Source organism: Carettochelys insculpta, chromosome 1 (assembly GCF_033958435.1).
Source record: "Carettochelys insculpta isolate YL-2023 chromosome 1, ASM3395843v1, whole genome shotgun sequence".
Taxonomy (NCBI): domain Eukaryota; kingdom Metazoa; phylum Chordata; order Testudines; family Carettochelyidae; genus Carettochelys; species Carettochelys insculpta.
Window position 1 is genome coordinate 111,271,089 of NC_134137.1, and position 17,563 is coordinate 111,288,651.

Genomic DNA, 17,563 nt, shown 5'->3' on the forward strand with positions numbered 1-17,563 from the left:
CTCTCCTCGGCCCCCAGAGTCTTCACCAAGACCTTGGCAGTGGTGTCAGCCTACCTGCACAGACAGGGGGTATTTATATTCCCGTATCTGGACGACTGCCTACTCAAAGGGGCCTCAGAGGAGGACGTACTACACATGATACGCGTCACAGCAGGCACGTTCTTTTCACTCGGCCTGGTTATCAATCTGGCAAAATCAAAGATAGACCCCACACAGGACATAGAGTTCATAGGGGCACGCATAAATTCTATTACAGCGAGAGTGTATCTACCAGAGACACGCTTTCGGGCTGTCGGCTCCCTCGTGCAAGTCATCACCTTCAGCCCTACGGTGCCCGTTCTGACGTGCTTACAGCTGCTGGGCCACATGGCAGCAACGACGTTCGTAGTACAGAACACCAGGTTACACATGCGCAGCATGCAGCACTGGCTGGCGAGCATATACAAACCGGCAGCACACACCGTTTACAGGGCGTTGTCACCCACGACAGAGGTGTGCAAATCCCTGCAATGGTGGGTAAACCCCAAGAACATGCTAACAGGGGTACCCTTCCACCAACCACAAGTATCTGTTTTTCTTACTACAGATGCCTCCCACATAGGGTGGGGAGCACACATGGGCGAAGAGGTTACTCAAGGACTGTGGTCCTCCACGTAACAGTCACTGCACATAAATATACTGGAGCTCAGAGCGGTGTTCAACGCCTGCAGACACTTTCGAGACCATATACAAGGCAAAGTAGTCGGGATCAGTCCAGACAATACCTCCACCATGTTTTATATAAATTGGCAAGGAGGAGCTCGGTCCCGTGCCTTATGTGCGGAAGCAGTCCGATTGTGGAACTGGTGCATCGCCAACAATATAACCTTGAAAGCCTCGTACTTACCAGGCGCTCACAATGTGAAGGCAGACCAGCTGAGCAGGCGTTTCGCACTCACGCATGAGTGGCAGATCCATCCCGATCTGCTATGACCAATTTTTCACGCATGGGGCTTTCCTCAGATAGACCTGTTTGCCACTCAACACAACAAGAAGTGCCCACGATTCTGCTCCAGGGCAGGACTGGGACGGGGGTCCCTGGGGGATGCATTCGCGATCTCCTGGAGGGGCCCCCTGCTTTACGTTTTTCCTCCACAGTGCTGATCCACAAAGTCTTGTAGAAAGCCAGGAGAGAAGGAGCCCGAATGATCCTGATAGTCCCAACATGGGATCGACAGCAATGGTTCCCCCTACTCCTGCGCATGTTGGACCATCCACTGATGCCCCTCCCGGTGGCGCTGGATCTGCTCACGCAAGCCCAGGGGTCCATAGTGCATCCACACCCCCAAGGCCTGTGACTACAAGCGTGGTTAATCCAGGGCTCAGCTCCCTAGAGAGCACATGTATGGAGGAAGTGCAACAAGTCCTAGGAAGTAGCAGGAGGGCTTCCACCAGGAAGACCTACAAGCAGAAGTGGACTCACTTCACAGCATGGTGTTCTACCAAACAGTTAGCCCCCCTTTCGGTGCCTATACCTGTAATATTAGAGTATTTACTGGACCTCAAGAGAGGAGGAGGACTCTCAGTATCCTCGTTAAAGGTCCACCTTGCCGCCATTTTGGCGTTCAGACACGAAGAGGAAGGGCACACGGTGTTCGCCCATCCCATGGTTACCAGGTTCCTCAAAGGGTTGGTAAACCTATACCCCCCTCGGAAACCACTTCCACCTTCGTGGAACTTGGACCTGGTGCTTAGTGCTCTAACGGGACCACCGTTCGAGCCTTTAGCCACAGTTTCCCTCCGCCTGCTTACGATAAAGATGACCTTCCTTCTCGCAATCACGTCAGCTCGCAGGGTGAGCGAGCTTGCGGCAGTTATGGCAATGCCACCCTGCACAGTATTTTCCAAGGAGGCGGTAACCATACAGCTGCATCCAGCCTTTGTTCCGAAAGTTTCTTCTGAGTTTCATGTTAACGAACCTATTGTTTTACCCTCGTTTTATCCAAAGCCTCATAACTCTAACAAAGAGGCGCGCCTACACCTCCTGGACGTGAGGAGGGCGCTAGCCTTCTATATAGACAGGACCAAGTCCTTCCGGAAAACGGATAGACTCCTAGTCTCTCTCACTCCCAAATCGAAAGGAGAAGGTCTCTCTTCGCAGAGAATCTCGAAGCACATCGTATCCTGCATAAAAATGTGTTACGAGCTCAAAAAGACTCCTTTACTGGCCCCGCCGAGGGCTCACTCCACTAGGGCAGTGGCGGCATCAACAGCCTTTTTCAAGGGCGTTGCGCTAAAAGACATTTGCAGAGCGGTGACCTGGTCATCCTATGACACCTTCGCCAAGCACTACGCCCTTCACAGGGTATTCCAAGAGGATACCCAGCTCTCGACAGCGGTCCTCTCGGGGACAAGCTGCACATGATCAGATTACCCACCTCCTATTTTGGGTTACTGCTGGGTAGTCACCTAACATGGAGCACTCATGGGGACACTCGAAGAAGAAAGAGAAGTTACTCACCGTAGTAACGGTGGTTCTTCGAGATGTGTCCCCGTGGGTGCTCCACCACCCGCCCATCCTCCCTGCTTCGGATCTCTGTTGAGTGTTTTGCAGGAGCATCCGAGGCGGTTGGTCAAGGAACTGGTGGGGACCGGATCGCGCACGTGGCCAGGAGCGCACAAGGGAGCGGCGCGCACCGGCGCATGTGCGGTCCGGCAGAAACTGATTGGAAGATCCGACCTGCGGCGCCGGGGCGAGCCCGACACGTAACATGGAGCACTCACGGGGACACATCTCGAAGAACCACCGTTACTACGGTGAGTAACTTCTCTTTCCTGACCTCACTGCAGAATGTGGATGGGAACACTCCTCCTCCTATCATTCCTTAATCCTCACAGCTTACAAGGCATTCCGGGTTGGACATTGATCCCAGAACACGCCATTTTGCGCCTGCATGAAACAGCAGCCTAGAAGATCGAACCTAGATGTTGGATCTTCCATGGCCAGCGTAGACTCTACCCTGAAATTGCAATGGGAGCTTACCATAGCATGGCCCAGCACAAACTTTACAGTGTTTGACCTAGTGCTTTTGCCCAATCTTTCACTGAAGTGGCAGCCCCGAGTTAGTGGCTTCTAATGACAAATTAGCCATATACAATCAGCTGTTTCCTCAAAATACGAACACAAGTGTTTCCCATTTTAGTGAATCACTCAACATGTGCGTACAAGGGTTACTGGCTTGGCATCCCAGATGTGCCCCAGAAATGCAACCCTTCTATCAGGTGGAGCCACCAGCAGCGAGGTCTGTGTTCAATATCTAGGGGTTCTTCTCCATCCAAAATGGAACTGGCTTGAGCTCCCACTCCGTAATATGGCAAATTCACACAGTCCCCCGGGCACCTCTGAGAGGCAATGCCTCCCCACTCACAAGCACAAAATCTGTGTGTAAAAAAAGAAACCTTTAATAAACGGGAGGGAAGTAACATGGCATTAACTTGTGAAAAGACTTTGAACAATGACCCCAAGTAGGTTGGGCAGTATCCTTTCCTCTCAGGTTCTTAACTCCAGCAATCTAAATGTCCCTTCACATTCCCAACCTTTCTCTGCAGCCTGTGATGAAATGGGGATTGTGGGGATTCTAATTTTCCTTATGTTGCATGTTTCCTAATGTCTTGTGGTAACCCTGGTTGAGTGCCTCCAGTTTCTGTAGGCACTGCATCAATACCTAGTTGGCAATGGGAATTTTGGGTTTGCTAGTGTCTTCGCATACCTAGTGGCCATGCCTTTGTAACCCGAGTGTAGGGTTGTGGGGAGTGCGGGTAGGTGATACCTTTTGCCCTGAAAGCAGGACAAAAGTGGGAGGAGGGGCCTGGTGGCTTGAATTTGACAGTGCCCTACTCACAGTTGCTGTCCTTGGTCTGAGCAGGCCCAGAGTTGCAAGCACAGAATTTACCTCCCATCCTGGGTGCTGGATGTAAAGTTCATCTTGTCACTTGCCAGCAGCCCCCTCCTGGCTGCTCATCACATCACTCTGGCTGTTAGTCAACATTGGCTGCCATCCACCTCTTGGCTCGGACTTCTGCCCATCAGTCTCAAATGATTTCAGCTCCCAGTCACTTCAACAGGATGGAAGAAACACAAACTCCAACACAGTCAACACAAGAAAGAGGCTCTTCGTGATGCCTCCTTAGCTCTGTTCTTTGAGCAGGAGTGGCAGTGGGATGGGGTGGGCAGAACAGGTCAGACCAGTCCAGGTACACAGCCTCCAGACCAGAATAACTCCCCCCTCCCTTCTGTCTCAGATCTCTGAAAATTGAGCCCCTGCTTATCAAGTTTCTCTCTGCTGTGAGTCCTTTTCTGGGGGACAGTTGTGCACAGTCCTACTTTTCTGTATTCCCATAAAATTACAAACATTGGTAACCATATTTTAGCTGTCCCTGCATTTAATACAACAGCTGGTGTTGGGTTACACATTAAGTTGATGACAGTGAGCAAAAGACCACTCCATCTGCTGAATAACAAATCTAAGCAAAGCAGGAGCAAACTGTTTTTGAATAAACACACCCAGGATCCTGCCCTCCCCCAGGCCCCAGCTAGTTGTGAGGGAAGCACTCCTTCAGAGTCTGCTTACACTCAAAAGGGAAGGGGCTTGATTTTTGAAGAGTGGCTTCTCAGCACTTTCTGCACATCAGGGCTGTTTAAGATCGCTCAGGTTGGGCACCCGCATTTGCGAGTTGCTTTTTTAAAATTCAGTCTCATCTGTTAAGTGCTTTTGTGGTATTGTTTAGGGCTCAGCATGAGCTCAGACATTCAAAGTTGAATCAGAGTATTGAACTGACTCCTCTCTGAATATAACTATCAGAAATCGTGGTTCTATTGAGAGCCACAAGTTGTACACACTGGGCCATTTCATATGAAAATATACATTGTCTCCAGGGCAAGTGCTACATAAGCAGGATGCCGTACAAGACAGTTTGTCTAAGCATTCATACCACGCTCTTCAAACCCAAAAAGACCAAAGATCATGGTTCTGGAGGAATTACGTACAGTTTCAGAGCTGCACTGAGTGATACATGGCATTCAGATATTTGCAAGTACAGGGCTTGAATTCTCTCGGTGGGTGAGAGAGTATTTAGCTTCTGTAGCAGGTGGAATATGCTGAACTGTACCTTGTCAGGCCATGTTCTATGCTGAAAATGGAAAGGCTTGGGTTTCTGTGATCATGTCAGCTGGAAGAGGTCTATCGGAGAGAGTTAAGCTCATGGCACAAGAAGATTTGTCTTCAGGGTAAATAAGATTGCTGTGTTCCACATGAGACTTTGAAAGTTAAGTAAGATTAAATCAGGTCAATACTTGAAAGAGGTATGGGCTTTTTCCTGAGGAAGTGATTGCTGGCGACTCAGTTGGTGGCACATTTGTGCTGCAGCCATCCACCAGTAAAGTGTCCAGAGCATGTTCAGCTGCTGTAGACAGCTTCACCTGTGACAGCTAGTGCTATATGCAGGAACCTTCTAACCAGGGAGAATATGAGGAGCACTGAGAGGTACCCTCCTCCCAGGCGGCCAAGAGATGGCACACAACACACCAAGGACAGCAAAAGGAGGCTGCAGCTGGCCAAATACATGATCTAGCCACCTGTATGTCTGTGAGTGGCTGCCAGATTAGAGCCTGAGTATCAACTTGTTGATGAGACATACAACTGCTATCTGATTGTTGATGATAATCATAGATTCTGTATGGGAGGAGCATTTGCCTCCATTGTCTTGGTCACATTCAATCTTGCATACTTAACTTCTGCTTATTAACATTCTTCCTGCTGTTTTAATTTAATTGTCTTCACTTCTTTTCCTCCACTTTCTATGCTGTTGAATGATGCCACATTCCGTCCCCAAAATTGCTGCTTTTTGGTACCACGTGAAGTGTCCTCCTCCTACCTCACTGAAGGATAGAAATTTTAATTAATGTTTATAAAGCACTTTACAATCTTCTAGATAAGGGCATTCTATGTGAGCAAAGTATTATTAACTATTTATTGGGGAGAATTCACTGACTGCATGCAAAACTGGAGTGGGCACTCTATTACTACACCAACTCTGCTGTTCTAGTACAACAGAGACAGCTTGATCAGGCCTTGCGACAAATTATTTGGTAACGAAGGGACACTTACTTAGCTAAGAATTTCCAGGGAAACAAATTGCATGAATTCTTCTAATTTCTTACAGCATATCTGATGTGTGCTAGTAATTAAGTTGAAGGCATTTGATTTCAAATTTCAGGCTGCTACTCGATGATTTGAACAATGAATTGTTATTGTTTAAAGTGATGGGATTTAGTTCAAATTGGACAGTTACCAGAGTATATCTACTTTTAAATGGTTGTATTCCTACCACTTCCAAACAAAGTATTCAGACTCAACATAGGTCTAATTTGCCCCATTCCAGGGATATCCTTTATTGTTGACTTTAAATAAAAAACTTCAGCACAAGTTTCCTTCTGAACTTGAATGTTTTTTTTCCTTCCTGCAGAACTCCTATGTCGCAGCCCCTGGTTTTTTGTTGTTCTTCAGAAGGCCACTCAACCCCTTTTTACTCCAAATTTTGAGATAATAAAAGTCACTGAATTTAATATTAAATTATTGAAAAGACCTCTGCCTTCCTATGCAAGGTTTAATACACTAATTAGATTACACTGTTATATAATTAATCCTTCACTAATTAACCTGAAAGCTCCAGTTTTCCAAATGATTTATCCTAAGGGCCCATTTGATGCCTGTCCATAGTTTAGTATAGAAAATGTTAACTCCTGTTCCTTTTATGGTAGTTATAGTTACCTCAGTTTTGCATTATATTGAGAGGTCATGTGACAGCATCTATATAAATGTACCTATTAAAGTGCGTGTGTGTTTGTGCACTCTATTGCTTCACAACATTCTGCTGCAGCAGTGTGATGATGATGATGATATCACCAAAGTTAATTACTAAGAAAGTGTCAGTGTAGTCTCTAATATTCTTCACACAGCAACAAGAAAGATATTTGGCTGTTCTAGCCAACTGGAGTGAATCTGTGTACAAGGGTATGCTGGTTTGCATGGGTATTCTTCCCTGCCAACATCCGTGCTCACTTCTCCTAGCTGTCGTAATGTGTGTTGCTAAGATTTTTGTTTCATGTATTCAGTGACAGATTCAAGTTGGTATTTTAATTCCTTTTGTTTGTTGTCAAAGAGAATAACACTCTTAGGACCCATAAAGGGCCTAAGAAATAAACAATGAAAAATATGTAAACAAAAATGTATGTGAGTAAACAGCAGCAGCAATTGAAAATATTTTCTATTGTGGTGTTTAACTTAATACCAAGGCTATATTTACATAAGATATTTCCACTTTTCTGTTTTCTTTATAAAAAGCATAAATATTGAGTCTGTTCTGGTCTGGCTGTGGTCTGAAGAAGTGGGTCTGTCCCACGAAAGCTCAGCTAATAAACCATTTTGCTAGTCTTTAAAGTGCTACTTGACTGCTTTTTGTTTTGATAGTGTATAGACTGGCACGGCTTCCTCTCTGTTACTGTTTTCTTTGTATTTTCTGTGCCCTGCTGCTTCAGCAATGAGGAGAAGAAATGCATTATGTGATCTATATAAACAGTTTTGAATTATATCTCAGGAGACTCCTATGGTGCATAGTGGTAGGAGAAGAATTACCATAGAGAGTAGGACAATATCAAACCAGACAATTTATTGTAAGATGCATTTCTACTCTTGGGCATATTGTTAACTAGAGAGCTGCCTGTCTATGGAAACCCGTAGCTTTGTGCTCAGTCAATTCTGTTTCTGTACCTTAGTTTTGTTACAACATTTATAACGGTGGGATCTTTTGTCATTTTACTTCCAGATAAAAATGAAGATGAACAGACAGTTGCAGAAATCATACGAAGGCGTTTTATTCCTGCTATTGTAACTAACAGATGCTGGGAAGGCTTTCACTTTGCTGGCCATGAGATAAAAATTGTAGAAGGCACTGACTGTTACGGGGCATTAGTCTGGCCGTCGGTATAATATTTATGCAATATTATTGGATTTTAGTCCTCAACTCTAGTCCTTTAAATTATTTTGCATATTTGTTGTTCAGCCTTATAAAGCCAAGGAAAATGTTCTGTGTATTCTCTGCCTCTGCTTTGCAACCCACAAATCTGTGTTGGAGCTGGGCACAATTTCACACAATTAATCATGCACTTGCCGAGTGCACAGGGTTCCCTAGAAGGACTAGATAAAGAAAAATATATAAGTAAAGTTTTGTATGTATAATTTTTTTTAGTTTTTTGTATTTTCACCAACTTTGAGGTCAACACCCCCATTTCTTTCTGAATCAGCTACACGTGAAGCAAAGGAAAGAATTATTTTGATCTATCCCTGACCGCTAAAAGGTGGCCTTTCTAAAAAGTCATTGCATTGCGAGGAGACCAGAAGAGCTAGCAAAAATTTAAATCTGTTTTTTCATGGATATCCAGGAATTTCCTACCCAAAGTTATCTGACTTTTAGCTCACCATGGAAATAGGTTACTGCAGGAATCAAGAACTGTCTGAAGGGGAGGAGGAAGTAATGTTTTCTGCCTTCCATTTTTTGAGCAGAAATATCCCTTCAAATGCACCAAATCTCTGTGGTTTATTGGCATCCATTTGGTGGGGATAAGTTAGGGAGGTAATCAGGGATATAGAAAGTTAAGTGACTACTTGATCAGTCTGTAAGTGCCCCCATGGAGAGAAGACTCCAGAGAGTTCCTTCTCCTGCAGGCAAAGCCACAACGAGAGCTAATATCTGGAAGCTGCAGCTAGACAACTTGAAGTAGAAGTGAGGGGGAGATTTTTAACAGTAATTAACTATTATAACTGCTTACCAAGGGATCTATTGGATTCTCTGTAATTTGAAGTCTGTAAATCAAAATGGGGTGCCTTTCTAAAATGTGTGCCCCAAGTCAGGGGAGGGGAACCTGTGCCCTGACGACTGGATGCGGCCTATGGCTTGCCTGCATCTGGCCTGCTAGGCTCAGGGGTTGCCCCCTCCCCCTCACAGCTGGGAGTCTGTGCTGGTGCTTCAGCCCCGCCTCCTTCCCACATGGCTGGAGCACGAACACCAGCTTCCCACTACAATGTGGAGCCCAGAGTCTCATGGCCTGAATCAAAGCAGAAGTGGTTCTGTGTGCTGCTGCTCCCCTTCCACACAGCTGGGGGAACAGCAATGCAGGGAAGCACTGCCCTGGAGGCTTTGCCCTGCTGCTTCTGTTGGCCAGAATCATGGCCAATGGGAGCGTGGAGTCATGTGTGCCCCCAGGGAATGTGCAGGTAAGAGCCCCCTCCCCATTGCCCCCAAGCATCCTACCTCCCACCCAAACCCTACATCCAGGGGTTACCATATTTGACCGTTCAGGAAAGAGGACACCTGAGGAGGAGTGTATCTGTATCAATAGCTACCAACTCGCCTTGTACCAATGTCCTGTATCTACTAAACGACTTAATACAATGTGGATTGGTGGATATTGGTATAGATACTCACTCTCAGGGATATCCTCTTTTTTTATATAGTAACCCTACCTGCACCCCTGCCTCCTTCTGCTCCCCAGCAGCCCCCTGCTACACATGGAACCCCTCATTTTGGCCCTATCTCAGAGCTTAGGGGGCTCAGAAGAGTTAATCTGACAAGGGAGAAGTCCTGAACCTCAGTCCTGCTCCCCTGGAGCAGAAGGGGAGTGTGGTGTCTCAGGGGCCACATCAATGAGGCTGGTTGTTTGGCTGGGGCGGGGGGATGTAATTTTTTGCTTCTCACTTGTGTGACTTTTTTTCTGTGGGTCAGTGGCCCCCATCCCTGATCTAAGTCATCCTGAAGTTACTGGATTTCAGTCAATAGTTGTTGGTGAAATTCTATGGTTTGTGTTCTGCTGGAAACCACTCCAGATGATCACAGCAGTTGCTTTTGTCTTTAAAACCTACAAATCGATATCGGGGGTTGCTGTTTCACATGCCATGTCATCTTTCTTCATCTCATATAGCTCAAAGATGATTTGGTCTACAAATGTGATTCCTCCCCCTCCCACCCCATCCCACCGTAGGAGGAAAATCAACATAATAAACAGCAACTGATGTCGCTCTTGTGAGAGAAACTTTTCAATAAGGATGGCAGAACAACTGTGGAAAAGTCCCAGCAACACACATGGGGGCTCCTACCCCAAAGCTGTTCCATTAAAGGATATTTTTGGGTTCAATTGAAAACTCACAGAACCAGGGAGACTGAAAATCACAGCTTTCCATCTCTGCTGGTGGTGAAATATATCTGTAGGTTGGCAGTCATATCTGGGTTGGTTCGCCTGGTCCTCACAGCATGTCTCCCCTTCATTCTGGCACATAAGTGATATATAGGGGTGCCTGAGGAGTCACATGCTGACTAGATTTTAATTGTTGAAGCCAGGTGCGCTCACTCTGCCCCCCATGCCCTCTTGCTGCTTCGCCTCCTCTGCAGGGCACAGCATTGCCTGTGTTCTATTAAACCACTCTGCTCCCATTATGCTCATTGTTTCGGTGAGAATGTTACAGCCTTGTGTTTTGAGGCATAGGCGTAAGAGTCAGGAGACGTGAGTTGTGTTCCTAGCTCAACCACAAGCTTGTGCTGTGAACTGAACATGCTGTGCTTCAGGTTCAACGTGCCCCATCAGACGGGATGAGGACGACGACGGGATCTCACACAGGAAAATGGAAAGGTGTTGGACAAAAATGCAGGCTGGTAGTGAAGAGTTTTGAGAATCTAGAATGGAAGGAACTGTGGCTACGTCTACACGTGCCCCAAACTTCGAAATGGCCATGCAAGTGGCCATTTCGAAGTTTACTAATGAAGCGCTGAAATGCATATTCAGCGTTTCATTAGCATAAGGGCAGCAGCGGCGCTTCGAAATTGATGCGCCTTGCAGCTGTGTGGCGCATCCAGACGGGGCTCCTTTTCGAAAGGGCCCCGCCTACTTCGAAGTCCCCTTATTCCCATGAGCTCATGGGAATAAGGGGACTTCGAAGTAGGTGGCGTCCTTCTGAAAAGGAGCCCCATCTGGACGCGCCGCGTGGCGGCAAGGCGCGTCAATTTCGAAGCGCTGCTGCCCCCCGCATGCTAATAAAGCGCTGAATATGCATTTCAGCGCTTCATTAGTAAACTTCAAAATGGCCATTTGCATGGCCATTTCGAAGTTTGGGGCACGTGTAGACACGGCCTGTATAAGTGGTAGGGAGTGTTAATCGGATGGCTGTGATTGGAAAGATAATGTGATTCCATAAATTAGACAGCAGAAGGCACTATTGGGGCAAAGTGCATAATCTTTGCATCCAGTAATGGATAAAGGAAGATCTTTTATTGAGAGAGACAGAGACCTGACATAGAAATGTGCCTTATTAGTGTGTTGTTGACACTTGCTCAGTTTAGTTAGAGGTGAAATAAATTGCATAAAATCTTGACTTTTGAAAAAGCTATTTTTCTTGTAATTCATATTCAGAAAGGTCAGTGCTCAGACATCAATAGCTTCTATGTGTGAAGGGAGTGGTATTTCTTTTTGGTTGTTCATTATGTTCTTGTGTTTTCACCTGCAGGCTCTTGTTCTGTGTCACTTTTTGGAAACAAATGCTGAACAATACAGCTTAGTTGATAAAAGTGTGATTGAAATTGGAGCTGGAACAGGGTTGGTCTCCGTAGTAGCCAGCTTACTGGGTAAGTACTTGCTGTTGCTTTGCTGGTTTTGGAAATACACTAAGATGAATATTCGAGAACAACAAAAAGTCTCTTGGCACCTTATAGACTAACAGATATTTTGGAGCATAAGCTTTTGTGGGCAAAGACCTGCTTCATCAGATGCATGAGTGGGGGGGTGTTGATAACTCCCCATTAGACGCTGACAACGGCTCACATCCCCCTGTCTGATCTGACTTGTTTTTTCCTCTCTTGATGAGTACTATTGATGCTGGGCCATTTCCACCTTGCTGAATAGACCTTGTCAGCTCTGGCCCTTCCCTTTACTGGGACCCCACTCTTTAAATACCCCCCTGAAACCCCCCCCCCCCACTCATGCATCTGATGAAGCGGGTCTTTGCCCACGAAGCTTATGCTCCAAAATATCTGTTAGTCTGTAAGGTGCCGCAAGACTTTTTGTTGTTCTTGAAGCTACAGACTAACACGGCTACTTCTCTGATACAAGATGAATATTGTCAACCTTTCAATTGTATAGTAAATTGCTCAGTTCCTCTAAAAGGTAGAAAACTGACAAAGAAAACACTGAATTCTTTGGGGTTTCCAGCCAACTTGGAAGACCATTCTTTTTACCCCCATAAAATGATGTACCCTCCCTTTAAAATGCCTTCTGTGAGGTTACAGTATTTATGGCTGCCATCCAATATTAAACAGAGGACCGAAATTGGATGTGAGAATGAGGGGTGCTATCGATCAGGAGGTCTGGTGCACATACAGGCTGGCTTAAGACAGCCTCTCACAAGAGCAGTTTTATCTCCTGATTATTATTATAACTGCTTCCTGGTTTCCCAAGTTACTTTTGTGTTTCAAATGTCTAACCTGTTCTTTCAGAAATTAATCCTTGAGTTAACTGTCTCAAGCATTGTCCATTCTGTCTTCCCTGACGGTCCATTCTTTGCCAACAGTAACTGGAATCACTAACCACTGCAAGGTAACTGGGGATATGTATGCACACCTGCCTATTTTGAAATAAGCTATTCCGGAAGAGCTATTCCAAAATGGCTTATTTTGAAATAAAGCTGCTACATACAAAAATGCATTTTGAAGGAAAACTTGAATCTTTTGAAATACAGCCTATATATATATATATATATATATATATATATATATATATATATATATATATATATATATATATATATATATACACAGAGAGAGAGAGAGAGAGAGAGAGAGAGAGAGAGAGAGAGCCTATTTCAAAATAGAGCCATGTAGTGTCAGAAACCCTTCCTCCATCTCTTGACTTACCAAACAGATTTGATATGAACACTGTGTACCATTTTTGACCTTGCAGAGCAGGTTCACATTTAAATGATTTATTTTTTTGCAGAAACCTATTATATGTTTCAAGTGTAATGCAAAGTCCAGGAGTCTTTTTACATGTTTATTGTATCCATGTATGGAAGTACCTGGAAGGGCAATTATTTGTGCAGTATATTTTGTGTACAGATTTCTTCTTAATACATGAAGTGTATTCAAGGGATAAATCTGTGGTGGTTGTTTTTTGTCCCAGGTGCACGTGTGACTGCCACCGACCTGCCTGAAGTGCTAGGAAACCTTCAGTACAATGTTCTCAGAAATACTAAAATGAAATGTAAGCATCACCCGCAGGTTAAGGAACTATCATGGGGAGTTGATTTAGAGAAGAACTTTCCCAGGTCTTCGTGTCAGTTTGACTACATTATGGCTGCTGATGTTGTGTACTACCATCCTTTCCTGGAGGAGCTCCTCCTTACCTTCTATCACTTGTGTCAGGACAACACTGTTATTCTCTGGGCCATGAGATTCAGACTGCAAAAAGACAATCAATTTATGAGTAGATTTCAGGAATTGTTTGACATGGAGGTAATTTCCAATTTTCCCAGTTTAAACATAACATTGTATAAGGCAACTAGAGGAGGCAAGAAGATGATATGATGCTGCAACTTGAGCGTTAAAAAGTGTGTGTGTGTGTGTGTGTGTGTGTGTGTTTGTTTCGGGAGGGTGTTCCCCCTCCACATGTTCCACGTTAATGCTTGATGACACCTCTAGTTTATGGTGCTTTTGTGGTTGAACCAATGTCATGTCATATAAACAAAATATAAAATCTCTTACATGGTTGAAAGGATAGCCTGAATTAAATTTTCATCTGGTGGTACATTTGAAGGGAACGCATATTTCACATTTTCTAAACTTTAGCACTACATCTACACTAAGAGAAATCTTTGAAATAGCCATGTAAATGCATATTCAGCACCTCATTAGCATGCTGTTGGCCGCAGCTCTTCGAAATTGCCATGTTTTGCTGATAGGCATAAGAGGATTTCCCAGGGTCCTTTCAAAAAGGACCTCCATCTAGACGAGCCGTGCAGCAGCGAAACATGGGAATTTCGAAGAGCTGCAACAGGCAGCATGCTAATGAGGTGCTGAATATGCATTTTGGTGCCACATTAGTAATCTTTGAAATGGCCATTTTGAAGTTCTGTGCCAGTGTAGACACCTTGTAGGTGTTAAACTGTGCAAAATGGAAGATTTTCACCAGTTATGGGGATCATACATCCACTGTGCTGTAGTATTGCTGCCAACAGCTTTCTAATGTAGTTTATAATAGTGCCTGATAAGATCATCTGACTACACAAAACATAAGAGTATATTCTATTTCAAATTAAAAGTTGTGGCATCAAATTGCATTCAAGTGTTTCCTCACTGCCACTCATGGGCTATGTCTGCACTCCAGAGATCTTTCGCAAGAGTGTGTCCACACACCAAGTGGATCAAACGAGTGATCTGCTCTTTCAAAAGACAGCATCCACACAGCCCTCGCTCTTTCAGAAGTACGGGCCAGGGATCGAAAAATCAGATGCCATGAGGACTGCTCTTTTGGGGACAGGGAAATAAAAAGCAGGGGAGGGGGAGCCTGCAGAGCGTCTACACACATTTTGTTTTGAAAGAAGATTTCGAAGGAAGGGGCTCTTCCTGAAGTGGCAGTGGAAGGGCACTTTCGAAAGGAGGGCTATGTTCTTTCCATTTAATTTTGAAAACTGTTTTTGTGTGCAGATGCTCCACTGGACATTTCAAGAGCAGCCCTTCTGTCAAAAAAATATTATGAAAGAACTTGCTAGTGTAGATGCGGCCATGCTGTTTAAAAGTAACAGTCTTTTCATAATTCACACAGGACGGTAACCCAGACTGGACAGAGTATGGGAATGCATAGTGTAGTGAATAGTTCCTTTACAACATTGCTCTGACATCTGAGATGTGAGCTCCATGTGGCAGCACGCCTCTTGGGATGTCAAATCAACAGCTGGATGCCTGAGTCCATTTCAGAAGAAAGTTGCTCTCCTTTACCACCTTTTGCTTCCTCTTCTGCATGCTAGCAGTGAGCCTTACAGCATTCGGGCAAGTGGCTCTTTTTCTCCATGTTGTACACTTGAACAAATGGCATTGCATGAGAATAGTGCCGCAGACTACCAATTCCCTTTAAATAAATTCTTAAATCCTTGGAGCTTTGCCCCTTTCAAAATAAACCCCTATGGACCTGTAACTCTGGAAGCATAAGAGTACTAGCAGATGCCCTCAGGAAGATGTTTTGTAGTTTGCTTTGGTATCTTGAGATCAAAAAGACTTATTTTGCATGCGTAAGTATGGAGAGATAATAGAAGAAATGTCCAACATTTTGGGCTAGGTCCAAGGTGAGCGTCTTTATTCCTGTGCTCTCCTTTTTTCAGAACTGTAATGCATTTTGTGAAAAGTATGCCTCTGAAGTACTGTTTGGAAGTTTACAATTTACTGATAGTTTTGGTCTTGATAAAATGTGCACGGCAACATTGTATGCAAATTTGTCAGACCATAGTACAGGTTCAACCCCCCTCGTCTGGCACCCTCAAGACTTGAGTGGTCCCAGACTTGGAATTTTGCTGGACCTGGGGTGGTCAATTTTGCCTTCCTGCTCCTGGGCTTCCCAGCCCCCTCTATTCCAGCCCCAGCCAGCTGCAGCTTCCTTGGGCCACAACTTCCTACCTGGCTCCAGTCATGCCTTCCTGGGGTGTGTGTCTTTCTGCACAGCCCCCAGAATGAGCTGCCACTTCCTGGCTCGGGGCTTTCAGCACAGCCCTCAGACAAGGCTTCCTGGGACCGCAGCTTCCTGTTTAGCTCCTGCAATGAGCTGCTGCTTTCCTGCCTGGGCTGTTGCTCCCTGCTGCTGCTCCCAGCCCAGGCTTCCTGCCTGCAAGTGGCCTCCCCTGGCCACAAACCAGCTGTGGCTGCCCTGCCTTAGGGTCCTGGCACTTGTCTGGCTGGCTCCACCTCCTCCCAGCCCTGTGACACTCTGGTCCTGCAAGATCATATTTCTTCTGAGGGACGGATACTGCTGGACAAGAGAGAGCTGGATTTGTGAGTTTTAACTAGTATATGACATTACTGAGACGTATTCTGAGCCTGCAACCAGTTCCTCAAAGTCAAACTGATGCTTCAGCTAGCTGTCAGCCAAATCACACAGACTATCATCCATTCATTTGCCATTCTTTGATATGAAAAAGGGTATGAGTGCGATTTGCATCTTGGCAAAACAACCAACCAACAGCTGAAAGTTCCTGACTTTGCAGATCTTCAGTCTTCGGAACCGGGGCCATATGATAGAGGTATATAAAATCATGAATGGTGTGGAGAAAGTGAATATAGAAAAATTATTTACCTTTTCCCATAATACAAGAACTAGGGGACACCAGGGCTGCGTCTACACGTGCACGCTACTTCGAAGTAGCGGCAGTAACTTCGAAATAGCGCCCGTCACGTCTACACGTGTTGGGCGCTATTTCGAAGTTGAAATCGACGTTAGGCGGCGAGACGTCGAAGTCGCTAACCCCATGAGCGGATGGGAATAGCGCCCTACTTCGACGTTCAACGTCGAAGTAGGGACAGTGTAGACGATCCGCGTCCCGCAACATCGAAATAGCGGGGTCCTCCATGGCGGCCATCAGCTGGGGGGTTGAGAGATACTCTCTCTCCAGCCCTTGCGGGGCTCTGTGGTCACCGTGGGCAGCAGCCCTTAGCCCAGGGCTTCTGGCTGCTGCTGCTGCAGCTGGGGGTCCGTGCTGCATATACAGGGTCTGCAACTAGTTGTTGGCTCTGTGTATCTTGCACTGTTTAATGAAAGTGTGTCTGAGAGGGGCCCTTTAAGGGAGCGACTTGCTGTTGAGTCCGCCCCGTGACCCTGTCTGCAGCTGTGCCTGGCTCCCTTATTTCGATGTGTGCTACTTTGGCGTGTAGACGTTCCCTCGCTGTGCCTATTTCGATGTTGGGCTGAGCAACGTCGAAGTTGAACATCGACGTTGCCAGCCCTGGAGGACGTGTAGACGTTATTCATCGAAATAGACTATTTCGATGTCGCAACATCGAAATAAGCTATTTCGAAGTTGGGTGCACGTGTAGACGTAGCCCAGATGAAATTGATGGGTAGTAGGTTCAAAACTAATAAAAGGAAATTTTTCTTCACACAGCGCACAGTCAACCTGTGGAACTCCTTGCCGGAGGAGGCTGTGAAGGCCAGGACTCTATTAGGGTTTAAAAAAGAGCTCGATAAATGTTTGCAGGTTAGGTCCATAAATGGCTATTAGCCAGGGATAAAGTATGGTGCCCTAGCCTTCAGTACAAGGGCAGGAGATGGATGGCAGGAGATAAATCACTTGATCATTGTCTTCTATTCTCCTTCTCTGGGGCACCTGGCATTGGCCACTGTCGGCAGACGGGATACTGGGCTGGATGGACCTTTGGTCTGACCCAGTATGGCCATTCTTATGTTCTTAACCTCATCTGGAGTTGATTGTCAGAAAGGGGAAAA

At 45.6% G+C, this 17,563-nt stretch overlaps 1 protein-coding gene across 1 annotated transcript in view; it reads left to right on the forward strand.

Annotated features, from left to right (window-relative positions):
• LOC142006164 (protein-lysine methyltransferase METTL21E-like) overlaps nt 1-16,653 on the forward strand; it is a 29,328-nt gene extending 12,675 nt beyond the window's left edge. Inside the window, exons 3-5 of the mRNA XM_074983194.1 lie at nt 7,864-8,021; nt 11,592-11,709; nt 13,259-16,653. Of these exons, the coding sequence (XP_074839295.1) occupies nt 7,864-8,021; nt 11,592-11,709; nt 13,259-13,662 (680 nt within the window). The 3' untranslated portion in view covers nt 13,663-16,653. The remainder of the gene's footprint in view (nt 1-7,863; nt 8,022-11,591; nt 11,710-13,258) is intronic.
• Nucleotides 16,654-17,563: the final 910 nt, after the last annotated feature.